General features: G+C 41.5%; 1 protein-coding gene across 1 annotated transcript in view; it reads right to left on the reverse strand.

The window, feature by feature from the left end:
* ANO2 (anoctamin 2) overlaps positions 1-19492 on the reverse strand; it is a 318443-nt gene that overhangs the window by 154808 nt on the left and 144143 nt on the right. The window contains exons 11-12 of the mRNA XM_042993671.1: positions 7664-7798; positions 1179-1339 (exon numbers count right to left, since the gene is read on the reverse strand). Of these exons, the coding sequence (XP_042849605.1) occupies positions 1179-1339; positions 7664-7798 (296 nt within the window). The remainder of the gene's footprint in view (positions 1-1178; positions 1340-7663; positions 7799-19492) is intronic.

The raw sequence follows: 19492 nt of genomic DNA on the forward strand, positions 1-19492 counted from the left end.
TTCTGTGGGCTGACTACTGCCCATGTGCTCCTGGGTACTGGCTATTCCACCTGAGAACAGAAAATAGAGTGTCCCCTGGAAATGTTTCTTGGTGACCTAGTAATATGGCGGTCTTTCCAGTCTGGTTCTATCTCCACCCAAGTAGAGGTCCCTACAGGGAATAGAGAACGCTTGTGTTCGGTACTCCCAACACAGTACTGACAACAGACCTCTCCCTGTCCCCTCTTCACTCTTTTGGGAATGTGTGACTCATGGTCCCATCCTGGCATGTCCTTCAGGCGCCATGGAGTCAGTGATAATCAAGTATCCTTTGCAGAAGGATCATGGCCCTGCTGCTCTGCAATCCAATGGGGAAGCTAAGGGCTTGTGTATCCAACAATGAGGAAAAAGTAAAAGTCAGGTAGTTACTCAAGATGGACTGAAATGTGTTGACTCTGTTCCTTGTATGATACACGTGGGTGTGTCTTCTTGGAAATGTCCAGTTACCACAGGGTTATTATTCCAGGTTATTCCATTCCAGTTTGTGAAGAGAAGTGTGTGTGTGTGTGTGTGTGTGTGGTCAGATGGCTATGGCCCAGAGAAAGTTTATTACCCTAATACTCTGGGGGTAAGGGAGGAGAAGGAAAATGATGAAACTATCTGTTCTTTACAAATCCCTTTGGTGGAAATACTGACAATACTTCTCTGGCATTAAGTAAAATCTCTAACATCTACACTCATGGTATCCTGGAAATTGCACTGAACCTGGAGTCAGGAGACCAGGTTTAGGCCCATCTTGACCACCAGCTACCTTGGTGACCATGGCAGTCACCCCACCACTCTGAGTGTTATACTGAATATCTATGACTTTACATATCTTAGTAGATAAACCTGGAGCACCTTACAGGTGTGCTAGGGGTTTTCAAACATGCATTGGTTCAAATTCTGAATAGATCATATGTGAGATTAAAACAAGATTAACATCCTATATGCTTTTAAAATATATATAAAGCCATGGAGGGTACTCCTAGGTCTATTCACATGTATAAGAGAGAAAGCTACTGTCCCTAAAATACTTATTGAGGTATAAGTATTAAATACTAAAGGACGTAAATCAAAGGGTATGGGCTTCAGAGCATGGTCACTGTAACCACTTAAAGATATTACCAATATAAGCAAGGCTCATGGTGACCACTTACCCCACAGAGCCATGAAGATGGAGAAGAAGACGGTGGCAGGGTTGTCAAACAGGTGGCTCGCCTTTGCTGTACCACAGGCTGAGCTGAGGTTCCAGTAATCACAGGACTTGTCACACAGGGGACACATGGTGAAGGCATTCTGCTGGTCACACATCTCTTTGCTGCAGTTGAGAGAGGCTGCTGGGTCAAGTGGAAGTCAAGGAGGACCCACCCCAAGAAAATCATCCTGAAAACATCTCCCACTTCCAAATCCATGGCTAAGCTTATCAACTCCATAGGTGAGGTGTGTTAGAGATGCTGGAATTGGATTCTTTGCCATGAGAGTTTTACTTCTGCATTTTGTCAAAGAAACAGATGGGCCACTTCTGAGGTGCGGATCCCCCTGTCACTAGGAGTGTCCTAATTAGTGAGCATCTGTCAGAGATGTTGTACACTGAGTGATGCCTTATAAAGTCCCCTCAAAATGTGCTGCATCTATGAGGTTGGTGGGGAGCACCGATGACTCTGAATCCATCACCTGCCTGAAGTCCGATTCCACCACCATCATATCAAGCCCAGGTTGTCTTCTTAAACCCTTATGGCTGCCCCAAACAGGTGTGGGACTGGTCATGGGGAGAAGCAAACCAAGAATCTGGCTGGATCAACACAAGCTCTTACTTCTTTCTAAAGAAGAAGCCACGGGAAGAAGAATGGAGTCAGAGCTGGGCTGGAAGTCTCTAAGTGCATCAGCTGCACGCCCATTTGTAGGATGGGGATTAATACCCTCAGTATAATAAGAATGATCAAAACTATGAAATGGGGGATGCCTCAGTCAGTTAAGCATCCAACTCTTGATGTCGGCTCTGTTCATGATCTTGTGGTTCGTGAGTTCAAGCCCCACATCAGGCTCTGCACTGTGTCAGCATGGAGCCTGCTTGGGATTCTTTCTCCCTTTCTCTCTGCCCCTGCCCCACTTGTTCTCTCTCTCCCTCTCTCTCTTTCCCTCTCTCTCTCTTAAAATAAATAAATAAACTTAAAAAAATTATTTAAAAAAAAACATGAAATGGGATTAGGGAGAATGCAAGAATAAGGTAAATTCTTCCAAAGTCTAGATTCTATGATACTTGTAGAGAGAAACACGAGTCAAATAACCACTGGTTAAATTCTAAGCTATCCATTCTATTTAATGGACTAATGAATATAGTTGAAATTCCATTCACTCTTTAGGTGATTAGCTAGATCCAATAAATTCAGGCTCATATGAATGCTTGCAAATAAGAACCAAAGAACTACCAGCCCTAATTGGCTTCCCCAGTGTCCTTCCACACTACATATTGGTAGGAAAATGAATGAACTCATCACTCTGGTGTGTAATATTTCCCCAGGGGGAATGGGTAGATGGTTAAACTCATTGTTTGGGGGAAAAGGGTGGAGAACTCGAGATTTCATGAAAATGAAGCATTGGCTGTTCTCAGAGAGCAGCTGGAGACACAGTCTTAGCGAGGTAGGAGGTACTACACTAAAAACCACAGCTGTGTTTCCTCTGGAAAGAGGCAGCAGAGGGCACTATAGAGTATGGCTGACAAGAGGGAGGCCATTGCCACAGTGAGCTGGCTGGCATCCTGTGTGCTAAATCAAGTGCTTACATGAAACCTGGAAGTCAAGGGATGCCTGGATCCAGCTCCCTTCCACGAAGAAGTTGAAGGATTTCCCCGAGGGCTGTCACAGTCTGTCAAGTCCCAGCTTTCAGGCTTGTTTTTAATGAGCCATTAAGCCCACAACAAGGAAAGGCCTTCTGTGTGAGAGAATGGAAACTCTAAGTCTGAATAAATCCTCATTCCTCCATTGACTCGCTGTGAAGCTGTCCATTGGCAAGTGTCAATAGGAGTGAGTCACTCACATAGACAATATTAAATAATATCTTAATAGTAAGTTTAGCCATGCAGGTTTTACTTGGGCACATTGTTTTTTTTTTAAGTTTTCTTTTTTTGTAATGTTTGTTTACTTTTGAGAGAGAGACAGAGACAGAGTGTGAGCAGGGGAAGGGCAGAGAGAGGAGACACAGAATCCGAAGCAGGCTCCAGGCTCTGAGCTGTCAGCACAGTGCCCGACATGGGGCTCAAACTCACAAGCCATGAGATCATGACCTGAGCCGAAGTCAGACACTTAACCGACTGAGTCACCCAGATACCCCACACTTGGGTAAATTCTTATTGGTAACTGGAGAGCAAGGTTTATTCTAAGTCTTCTGGGTCAGACAAGTGTCCACTGTATCACTGAGGAGTTGTTATTTTCAGAGATGAGACTACCCTCTTAGAAAACAGATTCACACAGAAAACTGTTAGTCTGTATAAACTATAGTAAAGAGCTGTGCTTTTAAGCCATGTTTGAGAACATATAAGTTCCTCAGTGCTGTCCTTAAGTATGTGTGTCAGGGACATCACTTTGTTGTTTGGGATTTTTTTTTTTTACACATAGACTTGGGGGAGGGATAATCCTAGTCAACCCAATTCTAATCAAACCCGGTCAATGCTTTAAAAAAAAAAAAGGTCAGGAATGAACACAGTGTCAGCAACCAGCTTGGTGCAAAGCACTTTGAAACTTAAGTGCTGTGTCACCAATCATTTGTACAAAATGGCAGCCATTGTAACATGGAGACTTCTCAAATCATTTAAATTTGAAGTCAGAATGCTTTATAGGTATTGGGTTGTTTTGTTTGTCTGTTGGATGCAAGCAATTTGAACAGAATTCTGGAGAAATTCTGCCTTAGGAGGATATTAAAATGACTTTGTATTCTCTGAGAGAGGCCGTCTCTCTAGACAAACTGAAAAGACAACTAGAAAGATGAGGGAAGCTCACTAGAACTGAAATCACATCTGGGTTATTCACCAGCTGCATAATCCACAGATTTCTTGTTAGATGCAAATGTGACTATAACTCATATTTCTTCAATCTATCATTTTCTCTAGAAAGCATAAAAGGGCTGATAAATGGTCTGGCAATCAGCTGAACCAGGACCCCAAGGTGAGTGGTGTTCTTAATCAGTAGTAACTCATTGCTCACAAATTAGGTGATACAGGGCTGTGCTAGCATGAAGGGAAGAGGTGCAATACGGCATTTATTCAAGAAATTCAGACACAACATTGCTATTAAGGACTCAGACCTAAAGTAACCATTTTTTTTCAACATGGTTTAGATCAATCAGATTTTTTTTTTTAAATGTCCCAGTCTTTCCTATGCATGTAAGCAAATGCCTAATAAATGGAATCAATCCCTTGGTTAGTAAAGTACTATAGACAAGTCATGTACACATGGAACCATTTATTACTCATAAGTGATATTTGTATCTCACATATCAAAGTTGTGGGTGATAAAAGGTACCATTCAAAGTTCCACATAATGTAAATTTTCTGCTTTTGATATTATACTATAGTTACATGAGACACAACCAGTGGGGGGAACAGGATGAAGGATACTGTGGGTCCTTTGTACTATCTTCCTATTAGTCTATAATGTTTTCAAAATAAAACATTTTTTAAATGATACATAGATAATAAATTCCAGGCTTAATGTCAAAATACTCTAAAGTAATCCCAGGAATTACTTCTGCAAGTTTTTAATCATGCTTAGGAGTAGCTGACAGACACAGATCCCAGAAGAATATGAATTTGTTTAGATTCAGTATTGGGACTTAAAGACTATCCTTTTGTTGATTGAGAGTGGTATTTCATGAGTTTTCGTCAAGCCCAAAGAGCTTGGATTTCTGATGGATACACAATTATGATTAAAGAGCAGTTCTTTTAAAAAATTCTTCATAATTTGTTATCATTTACATCTTCCTTATTTATCACCATACCCACCTTGAGTATGCAAAACCAATAACCAAAATTTCAATTTTATAACAGTCAATTTCAAACTTTTGGACTGTGACCTACAGTTTAAAAAAAATCTTTTAATCAGATTCCAGTATACAAATACATACTCTCTCCCCTATAAACATACTTAGATAACTAAATAAAATCTTATAAAACAATACCTATACTTCCTTCTTATGATGAATACTAATATTATATTTCACTCTACTCTATCCTGTCTTTTTCTGGTTCACTTAAAACATAGCCATTCAACTGATTCTTTAATCCACTAGTGGGTTGCTATACATAGTTTCTGAAACATTACACACTCTTACAGGTAATAAGATACACCTGCAGTGATAACAATGATATTTTACATGACTATATACCTGCATATACACAAGCACATGTGTATAGATATAGATTTTTCAGCATGTGTAGACCATGATAATTTCCAGCTAAAATGGTCACTGTCTCATGTATTCCCAGATGGGAAACCAGGGCAAAGGTTCTAAAACCCAACATTAACCAGGACGCTGATGCCCACCCCCCTTCTCCTACACTGGCATTGGCTCTCTATGCACAGTATGGAGTTTTCCAGTTTGGATCAATCTGAGGCCCAGCTCTCTAGGGATCAAACTCAGTAAAGGGAAACATGGGAGCCATGTTTCCTGAGAAAGCACCAGGCAAGGCCAGCTGAAGCTACTTGGCTACCAAGGAAGATATAAGCCCTCTGGGGGACTTCACATCTTAGCGGAAAAAGCAAAGATGGGAGCAGGAGGCAGCAGAGGTCAAACTGCAACCCTGACAATTATTAGTTGTTGAAGTTGGACAAGTTAGGTGACCATACTTAGCATCAGATGAAAATAATAACAGTTTACAACCATTGATCTCTACAGGATCAAAAAAACTAATGCATGAAAACCACCCAGCACCATGCCTGGCACAAGGTAGGCATCTAGTAAGTATCCATTCTCCCCTTGTGCTCCATGGCCTGAAGAAAGCAGAACCTCTGCTATGTATCTCGTGTGACAAAGGTCCCAGAACTCCCAGTCAAGAACGCCAGACAGTTGGTCCTGGAGTTTTACACACAAAAATATCCAAACCCTTGTCTCTTATCTCAAGGTATTTTGCTTTATTCTAACCACGGGCAATGCCTATTCCAGCTTCTCTAGTTTACAAGACCATTCCTATAGACAGACATGGTGGAAAGAAGAGCTACCTGGTTCCTGCCATTGGTGAAACCTTTTCCTCAAAGGAGCACAGCTCTTGGCCCTTTCTCCAGAATGGCCACTACTTCCTCCAACTACAGTAGATACCCACAGTCTGCCCGGTGTCCTCATCCACCTGGCTACTGAGGGAACGTCCTGCTGGTACAGCGTGATCTCGGCTCACAGCCACAATTGCTGGCCCAGGGCCCTCTGCCTAACCCAAAGTGAGCCAACAGGCCTTTTTCATTCAGGACCAATCAAGTAGAAAGCTCTAAGTTGTAATACCCATGAGCTATTAGTAGGACTGTTTACATCCAATGGAGAAAATCTGTAGTGAAACAAATATGAGAAAGAACCAGAGACAGGAGATAAACAGGAGTCCCTATTTCCATTGTCTCTTAGGCTAGCCACATGCCTGACACTAGGTTCCCCCGACACACCCCAGAACCCTTATGATAAATTCGTTTTGTTGTTGTTGTGTTTTTTTTTTTTTGCTTCAGCTAGTTCATGTTGCACGTCTATCACTTGCAACTGAAAAAGTATTAAAATACACTAACCCACTAACTATGCTTCGCTTTTCAAGGACAGTGCTGCAGATGGCAAGAGATTTAAATTTGAAATATAAGTGTCTCTCATGTCGCTTGTACTTTATTTCCACAGACGTTGACCCTTTCAACAACTATTTATTAATATTCTACTATGTGCCAAACACTGTCTCCTTGAATCCTCACAACAACATCACGAGGTACGAGTTATTACCACCATTTACAGCCAAGGGAAGGAAGACTCAGGGAGTGAACTACCCAGTCCTACAGCTAATACATAATGCTGTCCATCCTAAAGGATGCTATTTTTAAGTGCTTATATTCTTTGTAGTCTCTCTTTTCACCAGAAGGACCAGCCTTTATTCTATCTTTGGCTTTCCAAGAGCCTCACCATGGGGCCTATCACCTTCAGTTTCCAACTTCCTGAACCAGAGGCTGAGCCCTCCTTTCCAGAACTGCCTGCTTCCATGGTCAGCCTCACAGTGTTTGACCATATAAACATGCAATCGCCACCCAACACCGCTCAACATCTCCTGACTTGGGTCTTTATAGAAAACCAGAGAAAAGAATAAGTCATGAAGTTGAGGGGGAAACGCATTTCTCAGGCATGATTTTTTTTCATCAGGTATAATTCATTTGCCCATATCAGACTTAGGCCCTGGAGAAGAGCTTAAGTAGGAGAGAAAGGGAGCCACCCCAGCACAGCTCTGAAGCCATTCCCAGACTCTGTAGTTCCCAGATCTGTCTCTGGAGGGAAGTTGCATGTGCGGTAAGGGGAGGAGAGAATAGAGGGTAAGAACTTTGGAAAGAAGCGTGTGAAATGTACTCGCAACTGGGATGAATCGCCAAACTACTGCCATGTGGGAACTGAGCCCTCTTCTTTAAAACCGTCTCACCTGGGAATATCTTCTTCGATTGTTGCACATCCATAAAGAAACACGATCACCCCGATTACAGAAGATGGGATGAGGAATGATGTATATAATCCCAGCCAGGCAAAATACAGTCCAATTTTTTCTCCAAAATACTTTCTGTAAAAGAAAGAAAATCACAACACATAGTAAGAACACCATATACATTCCACATTTCTGTTTGTTCTAACCTGACAATGGGTTGGCATAAAGGAAAAGAGATGGAAGTTAGATAGCGAAACAGGGACCTCGGCACAAAGATCAACGGGTCTCTTCTGATATGAATTACGTTCCCTTGGAATCACACACACACACACACACACACACACACACACACACACACACCTGCCCTGGCTATTCCTGTGCCATAGCTGCAGGAAGGAATCCAGCCCTAACAGCAAGCTGAGAATATGCCGTAAGTTTTGGCATCTTTACTGGACAAACATGAAGGACACATCATCATCTCATAAGTACTGCAACCCACAAAAAAACCACACCTTTTCAGAACTTGCTTATATGAACAAAACACACAAAGTATATAGTTGGGCATGTATACTTGTGTACACAAACCATAAAACCCATAGAAAAAGGACTAGATGCATTTTGGTAAAATATTAGCAGTGGTTTCTCTAGCTGACAGGATGATGGGTGGCTTTTTATTTATTTTTCATCATTCTGCATTTAAAAAAAATTTTTTTAACATTTATTCATTTTTTGAGAGACAGAGCATGAGTGGGGGAGGGGCAGAGAGAGACAGGGCGACACAGAATCCGAAGCAGGCTCCAGGCTCCGAGCTGTCAGCACAGAGCCCAATGTGGGGCTCGAACCCACAAACTGTGAGATCATGACCTGAGCCGAAGTCTGACGCTTAACCGACTGAGCCACCCAGGCACCCCTTATCATTCTGCATTTTTAAACTACTTTGTTAATGAATTATTTTCATTAAAAAAAAAAATCTTTTTAAAGAGAAAATTAACCAGCCATTATCTTTTTGATCCCCATTCAGGAATGTAGTAAATTATCACACCAAGTCTCTAAAAAGGGATTTTTTTTCCTTTAAACAAATATTGGTTACGGATACCTGATGAGAAAACTACAAGTAGATTTTACTTCTTGAGAGCCTCTGACATAAAACTCAGGAGGGACAAGGGAGTGCAGCCCAGTCTTTGATGTGAGAACGAAAGAACAACAACAGACAACAGAATCTATTTCTCTACCACCAGAGGTGCTGACTGCAAGGACATGGGGCTTCCACCCTAATGGCAAGAGAAATCTGGATAATCTGTGACATCAAACTTCCCTTGAAGTTTCCATCAGGGAGTGGAAGCTGCAAGGTAATCATGTGAACTGAATTGAAAAAACAAAAGCAAAAACAACAACGACAAGCCCCTCCCAGGAAAGATGGGACATGTGAACACTTTCAGATTTGGCAGAGCATGGGAAGAAAAGGCAGACACCATAAAAGTGGGCACAAAGAAATAGATATAATTTTTTAAACCTTAAAGGTTGAGTATAGGTTAGCATGACATGTTAGAAAAAATGGCAGCTCTAGACACAAGAGGGCTTTGCGCTCACTCATAAGATCCTAGCCAAGAACCGCCACTCGGTACTCAGGACGACGGTAATGGGCAAGGTCAGAAACTGGAAAGGGCCTCCTTAGTTGCAGAGAGGCATGAAAGCACACCATCTCCCAGGACCATCTCTTATTCAAATCACTGAGTGACAAGGATCAGCAGTCTGCAGTGAGGGAGGGGCAGGAGAGAGACCCCCCCTGCGGCAAAGGACTGCTGACAGCTGACGTGGAAAGGGGACAATGAGGACAAACTGTCAGCACTTCCAGGGCCCACATGAAGCAGCACATGGTAATAGCATCCCACTGCTGAAGGAATGTGAAGCCTGTCGTATGCTGCAGATGACTCTCACAACAACAAAACCCAAGCCGTGCCCAACCTCTGACTAGGTTGACTCTGCTCCCCTCATGACAGAAGAGGTATAAGCCCATTTCAGTTTTTCTTATTTTTTTTTAGATTTATTTATTTTTTTGAGAGAGAAATAGAGAGACAGAGAGCACACAAGAGCACACAGGCGGGGGAAGAGCAGAGAGAGTGAAGGAGAGTCCCAAGCAAGGCTCCATGCTGTCACCACAGAGTCCGACATGGGGCTAGATCTCACAAACCATGAGATCATGAACTGAACTGAAATCAGAAGTCAGCTGTTAAACCGACTGAGCAACCCAGGTGCCCCAAGTCCATTTCTAGGTGTAAATACCACTTACCTCAGTTTCTATGTCCTTTCATACACAATGTTCAGAAAATTCAATAAAAAAAAATCCTGAGTTACATAAAAAATTAAACATTCACTGTCAAGAAATTAGGAAATCAACAAAACCAAAGTTGCTCTAGATGCCAGAATTATTAGGGACTTTAAAGTAATTATAATTCATTTTTTAAGGAAGAATCTAATGCAAAAGATAGGCAACATGCATGAGAAAATTGGGAATTCCCATAGAGAGACAAAAATACAAAAATGCAAAATGGAATTGCTAGAGGAAAAAAAAGCAATAATGGATATCAGATATGAGAAACATCTTTATTAGAGTGCCTTAGCAGGAGACTAAACACAGCTTAGGAAAAAATGAATAATTCTGAATATAAGTCAACAAATATTATCCAAACTAAGACACAAAGAGAAAGAAAAGAAGAAAAATATAGCAATCAAGAGCCATAGGATAATATCCTAGGGTCTATCATATGTAACTGAAGTCCCAGAAAGATAAAGAGAAAGAGACAGAAGAAACACTTGAATGGATTATGGCTAAAAAAATTTTCCAAAATTAATCGAAAACAATAAAACACAGATCCAAGAACTCCAGAGAACCCCAAGCAGAATAAATATAAAAACAAAAACAGAAACCCACATAGCTAGACAATATCATAATCAAACTTCTGAAAAACAAAGATAGAAAATCTTTAATTAAGCTGGGGTGAGGGTGAGGGTGAGGTGGGGAGGGTATTATATGCAAAGGAACAAAGATAAGATTTACAGTCAATTTCTTGGCAGAAACTATGCAAGCCAGAAGAATAGAGTGTCAACCTTAAAATATGGAAATTAAAAAAAAAAAAACAGTCAAAGCAGAATACAGAATCTTATGTGACATAGTGCTTCCATGGGGGATAAAACTAGTTCTTTGGAAGCCAAAACTATCTTAGGTAGCTTTCAGGTGGTTTTTAGGTCTCCAAAGGGCCACAGTACATAAACAGATACATAGTATATACATGGTATTAAAATTTCATGTAACAATAATGGAATAAAGGCAGAGAAACACTGATACCAAGCAAAAATAGTGATAATGTCTTATGGAGTTTATAACGTATGTAGGAATAGGATAATAATAGCACAAAAGACAGGAGAGAAGAAACCAAGATATACTGTTGGAAGACCCATACCCTGTGTTTGAAAGGGTATAATATTATTACTTTTTTAAAATTTATTGTCAAGTTAGCTAACATACAGTGTATACAGTGTGTTCCTGGTTTTGGGGGTAGATACCCGTGATTCATCACTTCTATACAACACCCAGTGCTCATCCCAACAAGTGCCCTCCTCAATGACTATCACCTGTTCCCCCCATCGCCATCAACCCTCAGTTTGTTCTCTGCATTCAAGAGTCTCTTATGGTTTGTATCCATGTTTTAAACTATTTTTTCCCCTTCCCTTCCCCCATGGACTTCCGTTAAGTTTCTGAAGTTCCACATATGAGTGAAAACATGTGAGATCTGTCTTTCTCTGACTAACTTATGTCACTTAGCATAATATCCTCCAGTTCCATCCACTTTGCCACAAATGGCAGGATTTCATTCTTTCTCATTACCAAGTAATATTCCATTGTATATATAAACCACATCTTTTTTTTTCAATATATGAAATTTATTGTCAAAATGGTTTCCATACAACACCCAGTGCTCATCCCAAAAGGTGCCTTCCTCAATACCCATCACCCACCCTCCCCCCCCCCACCCCCCATCAACCCTCAGTTTGTTCTCAGTTTTTACGAGTCTCTTATCCTTGGGCTCTCTCCCACTCTAACCTCTTTTTTTTTCCTTCCCCTCCCCCATGGGTTTCTGTTAAGTTTCTCAGGATCCACATAAGAGTGAAAACATATGGTATCTGTCTTTCTCTGTATGGCTTATTTCACTTAGCATCACACTCTCCAGTTCCATCCACGTTGCTACAAAGGGCCATATTTTGTTCTTTCTCATTGCCCTGTAGTACTCCATTGTGTATATAAACCACAATTTCTTTATCCATTCATCAGTTGATGGACATTTAGGCTCTTTCCATAATTTGGCTATTGTTGAGAGTGCTGCTATAAACATTGAGGTACAAGTGCCCCTATGCATCAGTACTCCTGTATCCCTTGGATAAATTCCTAGCAGTGCTATTGCTGGGTCATAGGGTAGGTCTATTTTTAATTTTCTGAGGAACCTCCACACTGTTTTCCAGAGTGGCTGCACCAATTTGCATTCCTACCAACAGTGCAAGAGGGTTCCCGTTTCTCCACATCCTCTCCAGCATCTATAGTCTCCTGATTTGTTCATTTTGGCCACTCTGACTGGCGTGAGGTGATATCTGAGTGTGGTTTTGATTTGTATTTCCCTGATGAGGAGCAACGTTGAGCATCTTTTCATGTGCCTGTTGGCCATCCGGATGTCTTCTTTAGAGAAGTGTCTATTCATGTTTTCTGCCCATTTCTTCACTGGGTTATTTGTTTTTCGGGTGTGGAGTTTGGTGAGCTCTTTATAGATTTTGGATACTAGCCCTTTGTCCAATATGTCATTTGCAAATATCTTTTCCCATTCCGTTGGTTGCCTTTTAGTTTTGTTGGTTGTTTCCTTTGCTGTGCAGAAGCTTTTTATCTTCATAAGGTCCCAGTACTTCATTTTTGCTTTTAATTCCCTTGCCTTTGGGGATGTGTCGAGTAAGAGATTGCTACGGCTGAGGTCAGAGAGGTCTTTTCCTGCTTTCTCCTCTAGGGTTTTGATGATAAACCACATCTTCTTTCTCCATTCATCAGTTGATGGACATTTGGGCTCTTTCCATAATTTGGCTATTGTTTATAGTGCTGCTATAAACATTGGGGTACATGTGCCCCTATGAATCAGCACTCCTGTATCCTTTGATAAATTCCTACTAGCACTATTGCTGGGTTGTAGGGTAGCTCTATTTTTAATTTTTTGAGGAACCTCCACACTGTTTTCCAGAGTGACTACACCAGTTTGCATTCCCTCCAACAGTACAAGAGGGTTCCCATTTGTCCACATCCTCACCAACATCTGTTGTTTCCTGAGTTGTTAATTTTAGCTACAAAGCTGTAATCATCAAGACAGTACAGTACTGGCACAAGAACAGACGCATAGATCAATGTAATAGAATAGAGAACCCAGAATTGGATCCACAAATGTATGGCCAACTAATCTTTGACAAAGCAGGAAAGAGTATGCAATGGAAAAAAGACAGTCTCTTTAGCAAATGGTGCTGGGAGAACTGGAGAGCAACATGCAGAAGAATGAAACTGGATCACTTTCTTATGCCATACACAAAAATAAACTCAAAATGGATGAAAAACCTAAATGTGAGACAGGAAACCATCAAAACCGTAAAGGAGAAAACAGGCAACAACTTCTTTCACCTCAGCCACAGCAATTTCTTGCTCAACACATCTCTAAAGGCAAGGGAAATAAAAGCAAACTGAACTACTGGGACTTCATCAAGATAAAAAGCTTCTGTACTACAAAGGAAACAATTAACAAAATTAAAAGGCAACTGACGGAATGGGAGAAGATATTTGCAAATAACATATCAGATAAAGGGTTGGTATCCAAAATCCATAAAGAACTTAGCAAACTCAACACCCCAAAATCAAATAATCCAGTAAAGAAATGGGCAGAATACATGAATAGACACTTTTCCAAAGAAGACATCCAGATGCCAACAGACACATGAAAAGATGCTCAACATCACTCATCATCAGTGAAATGGTATAATATTATTTTAAGGTAGAATGTGATAAATTAAAGATGTTTTCTGGTAAACCCTGGAGAAACCACTAAATTTTTAGGATAGGTATAATTAATAGGCCAAAATGGGAGATGAAATGAAATCATAAAATATATTCATTTGCAAAGAAGGCATGAAAAGAGGAAAAACAGAAATAAACTACAGACAAAACAAATAAAAAACAAAGATGGTAAGATGGTAATTTTAAAATATAGATACATTAATAATAACACTAAATGTAAATGTATAAGAAACCTACTTTAATTATAAAGGCATATGTAGAAGAAAAAGTAAATGAAAAAAGACATACCATGCAAACATGAATCAAAAGGAAGCTGGGACACATAAAGAAGACTTCAGAAAAAAGAACATTACTTGGGATAAAGAGGGGCATTAATTAATGATAATGCGGTCAATTCATTAAGAAGGCCTAATAATCCTAAATGCATACACTAAAATGCATACATCAGCTGCATACATCAAAATACATACAATAAAAACCAATAGAACTAAAAGGATGAATCAACAAATTTTCAAGTATAAATTGGAGATGTTAACACTTCTCTCTCAAGTAATGGAGAGAAAACTAGACATAAAATCAGTAAGAATATAGATGTCACTACACACTAACTTGACTTGACAGTCCACTAAGCAGCTGAAAATACATTCGTTTCAATACACATTCACCAAGATAGTCCATATTCTGAGTCATAAGGCTAATCCAACAAATTTAAAAGGATTGAAGTAATGAAAATTTTATTCCCTGGCCACAATTAAGTTAAACTTTTTAGTTTAGTTGATTTTTGTCAACAGCAGCAAGATATCTGAAAATAACCACAAATACTTGGAAATTAAACAGCACCCTTCTAAATAACCCAAAGAAGGGACAAAGAAGAAATAAAGGGAATTAGAAGGTATTTTCAATTGAGTGAAAAGGAAAACACAACACATCAAAAATTGTGGGACGCTGTTACAGAAATACTTTGCAATTTACAACAATTAATACTTGTATTAACATAAGAAATCTCTGAATCAAAATCATCTAAGCTTGCACTTCAACTAGAAAAAGAAGAACAAATTCAATCCAAAGCAAGAAGAAGAAAATAAATAATAAAGCAGGGACCAGAGGTCAGTGAGGAAGAAAGCAGAAAATCAATAGAGAAAGTCAATGAAACCAAAAGCTGGTTGTTTGACAGGACCCATAAAAGTGATAAATGTTCAGTCAGACTAATCAAGAAGGTGAAAGATAAAACACAAATTACCAACATGGGGAATGAAAGAAGGGACATCACTACAGATCCTATTTTCCATGACCATGTGATACTGTTAGCTGCTTCCTCATGGGTGTGCTCATCTTGCCTCCCCCTCCACTTCACACTGCCCACCTCTGGAAGAAGAGCGAGGAACAGAGAAGGCAGGAGGCACATAAGACATAACAAACACAAACTGCCCTAGTGCTCTTGTCTTGATTGTTTGTATGGCCCCACTTTAAATTCTCACGATATCTTTTCCAGGTGAGAAAACTAAAACTCTCTGGATAGATAGACTTGTCCAAGGTCACATGGCTAGTGCAGAGCAAAGCAAGAGCTTGATCCCTTGTCATCTGACCCCTCCATGTCCATTGCTCTTGCCAGGATAACAACAGAAGCCATAGTGACTGAAATTTATTGAGAACTGATTGTTTGCCAAGCTCTGTTCTAAGAGATTCTAAATAATGTCTTATTTTTCAGTCCTCACAACTCTATGAGGTAGTATGCTATTACCCACCAGTTACAGATGAAGAAACTGATATACAAAAAGATTAGCCACATGCGACTAAAAGATTACTCACATAGCTAGTAAGAAAGCAGAGACAAGATTCAAATCCAGCGGGGCTAACTTGAGATTCTAGCTCTTCACCTCCATAGTATACTGACTTCCAGGAAGGACTTAGAGAAGGAAAGGAAATGGTTGGGCAAGGGGACACACCCAGAGAAAACTTGCTGAGTTGGAGAAGGACAATATATAACTACTTATCCATCCCCCTCCCTTGCCATGTTCTCACTTTTTTTTTTCCAGCTCTGAAGCCAGACCACCACAGCATCCCATCTGAAGCATATTCAGAGACATAAGATTTCCCCAACCACTCTCTTAACCCATATAATCTACAAATGTCTTCTCCTGTTGTTTCCCAAACTTATGCTTAAGAAGCTGATCTGATAAATTAAACTTTACTGGGATACTTCATCACTTCTTCCAGGAAAGGAATTACATTCCAAGCTTTATGGAAACACAATACCTTCACCCCTTAAAGGAAGGGGTAGGGTATTTTGAGGGGCTCTTCTAACTGTTCTACCTAAGCAATTTACTCCTCTTTTTACCATAAAAACACTGCTGGTCAGAGAGGTGGACAGGAAGCCTGAATACAGAGCCCAGATGCCTGGAAAAGGAAGGTGGGAGGGTCAAAAAGCATTAGGGTAAGAACAGATGGAACAAAAAAGGGAAAAAAAATCAATTATGTCATTTAAGGAAAACAGTTTAGTAGAGTCAAAACTTCAGATGCCTTCAGAAGCCAGGCAGGAAGCATAAATGTTTGATGCAGACCAGGCATGACCAATCATAGCATCTCCAGTGGAACACTAGAGGGCTTAGGTCTGTCTTCAGGGACCAGTAACTACTCAGCTCCAGCAGTCCAGGGTGACATGTGAGAAAATGGGACCTGAATTGCCAGAACCTAGATTTTTCAAGAAAAGCTGGAAATCTGCATTTCTCCTAATTTTTCAATGTTGGCAACTAACTCAACTGGAAAAAAATGTGCGAGTCAAACAAAAATATCCAAGGACTGGACAATATCTATGGAATTATCATCTGGTGCCCCCTCTGGTAGAGCAGAGATCCCAGAGCAGGGGCTTGGAGTGGGGAGAGCTGGGCATGAGTGTGCCCTCTTCTGCTTCCTAATTTGGGAAAGTCATCCACTTCTCTAAGCTTAATTTTCTTTCCATTTAAAATACGTTAGTGCGAAAATGAAATGAGTAAGGTATAGGAAGACATGGTGAGCAAGTAATAAATGCTGGAGGACACAGGAAGCAAGTAATAAATGTTACCTATTGTTGATGATGTTATTCTAAAAGTCCACGTGGTCTACTACATTAAAATGAAAAACTTCTCTTCGTCAATGGTACTATTAAGCAAGTAAAGAGACTGGCCAAGGAATAGGGGAACAAAATATTTGTATACATTTATACAACAATAGACTTGTATCCGGAATACATAAAGAATAGATCAATATGAATTAGGAATCCAATAGAAAAATGAGAAAAAAACTTTAAGGAACATTTCATTAAAAAGATACCTAACTGCAGCCTCCAGTGAACTTACCACCAGAAGCACTGCTGACTCCGGTGAACACATTGTCCGAAGTACTGCTGCCTTCAGTGAACCCACTGCCTGAGGCAATGCAGCCTCCAGTGAACCCAGTGCCCACGGCACTGCATCCTCCAGTGAACGCATTGCCCACGGCACTGGAGCCTCCAGTGAAAAGGCTCGCGGCAGTGCATCCTCCAGTGGACCCAGTGCCCACGGCACTGGAGCCTCCAGTGAATACAGTGTCCGCTGCACTGCAGCCTCCAGTGAAACCAGGGCTTGTGACACTGCATCCTCCAGTGAACGCAGTACCCGTGGCACTGGATCTTCCAGTGAACACAGCTCCTGCGGCACTGCATCCTCCAGTGAACCCAGTGCCCGCAGTACTGCATCCTCCAGTGAACACAGTGCCCGCGGCACTGGAGCCTCCAGTGAACACAGTGCCCGCGGAACGGCAAACTGCAGTGAACCTAGTTCCTGCGGCACGGCAGCCTCCAGTGAACCCAGTGCCCGCAGCACTACAGCCTCGATTGAATCCCGTGCCCTCGGCACTGCAGCCTCCATTGAACCCACTGCCAGAAGCACTGCATCCCAGTGAACCCAGTGCCTGTGGCAATGCATCCTGAAGTGAACCCAGCCCGTGGCACTGCACACTCCAGTGAACCCAGTGCCCGCGGGACTGCAGCCTGCAATGAACCCAAGGTCTGCCGACTCTACCCTCCAGTGAAGCCAGTGTCCCCGGCACTGCACCCTCCAGTGAAGCCAGTGCCTGCCGCACTGTACCCTCAAGTGAACCCAGTGCCCGCAGCACTGCAGCATGCAGTGAACCCAGTTCCAGCTTCTATGCAATCTCCAGTGAACCCACTGCCCGCAGCACTGCAGACTCCAGTGAACTTACCACCCGAAGCACTGCTGCCTACAGTGAACACATTGTCCGCAGCACTGCTGCCTTCAGTGAACCCACTGCCCGAGTCAATGCAGCCTCCAGTGTACCCAGTGTCGCGACACTGCAGCCTCCAGTGAAACCAGTGCCCGCGGAACTGCAGCCTCCAGTGAACCCAGTGCCCATGGCACTGCATCCTCCAGTGAAAGCATTGCCTGCTGCACTGGAGCCTCCAGTGAAGAAGGCCCACGGCAGTGCATCCTCCAGTGAACCCAGTGCCCATGGCACTGGAGCCTCCAGTGAACACAGTGTCCGCTGCACTGCACCATGCAGTGCACCCAGTTCCCACTTCTATGCAGCCTCCAATGAACCCAGTGCCCGCAGCACTGAACCATGCAGTGAACCCAGTTCCTGCTTCTATGCAGCCTCCAGTGAACGCACTGCCAGTTAGTGCTGCGTTCAATAAACATGAAAAGGTACTCAACTTCCCTAATGATCAGATTATTGGGGAAATGAAAATGAAATCACAATGCAATATCTCTACCCAGTAAAGAGAATGGTAAAAATGAAAAAGAGGGGAAATACCAAGTTTTGGCCAAATGTAGAGAAACCAAAATGCTCACGCAGTGCAGGTGGGATATACACAGGTGGATCCACTTGGGAAAACTGCTTGGCAGCACCTACTACAGCGGGGCATGGGCATCCCCAGTGATGCAGTAACTCTTCTAACTATATGCTCAACAGAAGTGCAAAGAGAGACCCATACAAGACTCACTATTTATAAGAGCCCCAAGCTGGAAACCACCCTAATGCCTATAAGGAATAAAATGGATAAATATGTTGTGATATACTTGCACAATGGAATATTATGCTGCAGTGAAAATGAACACATTACAAAGAACATGCAACCATATGGATAAATGTCCTCAATACAACAGTGAACAAAAGAGGCCACATACTGAAGAATATATATACTTTATTATTCTATTTATATAAAGTTTAAAAACAAAATAACGGTGCTAGAAGTCCATATAGTAGTGTAATCGTATTTTTCTTTGATCTGGGTACTGGTTGTATGGGTGGGTTCAGTTTGCAAAAATTCAACAAATTATATATATTATATATGCACACCTTTCTATAGGTATAGTATACTTTGATTTTAAAATGGTTTCATTTTTTATTTTATTTTAATTTTTTTTACACATTTATTCCTTTTTGAGAGACAGAGAGAGACAGAGTGCAAGTGGGGGTAGGGGCAGAGAGAGAGGGAGACACAGAATCCAAAGCAGGCTCCAGGATCCGAGCTGTCAGCATGGAGCCTGATGCAGGGCTCGAACCCACAGACCGTGAGATCATGACCTGAGCTGAAGTCGGAGGCTTAACCGACTGAGCCACCCAGGCGACCCTAAAAATGGTTTCATTTTTAATTTTTTTGTTATGTGCAGCTACCCTCTGTCGCCACACCATGCTATTACAATACCATTGGCTATATTTCTTATGCTGTGCCTTTTATACCTGTGAATTATTCATTC

The sequence above is a fragment of the Panthera tigris genome, chromosome B4, assembly GCF_018350195.1.
Source record: "Panthera tigris isolate Pti1 chromosome B4, P.tigris_Pti1_mat1.1, whole genome shotgun sequence".
Lineage (NCBI taxonomy): Eukaryota > Metazoa > Chordata > Mammalia > Carnivora > Felidae > Panthera > Panthera tigris.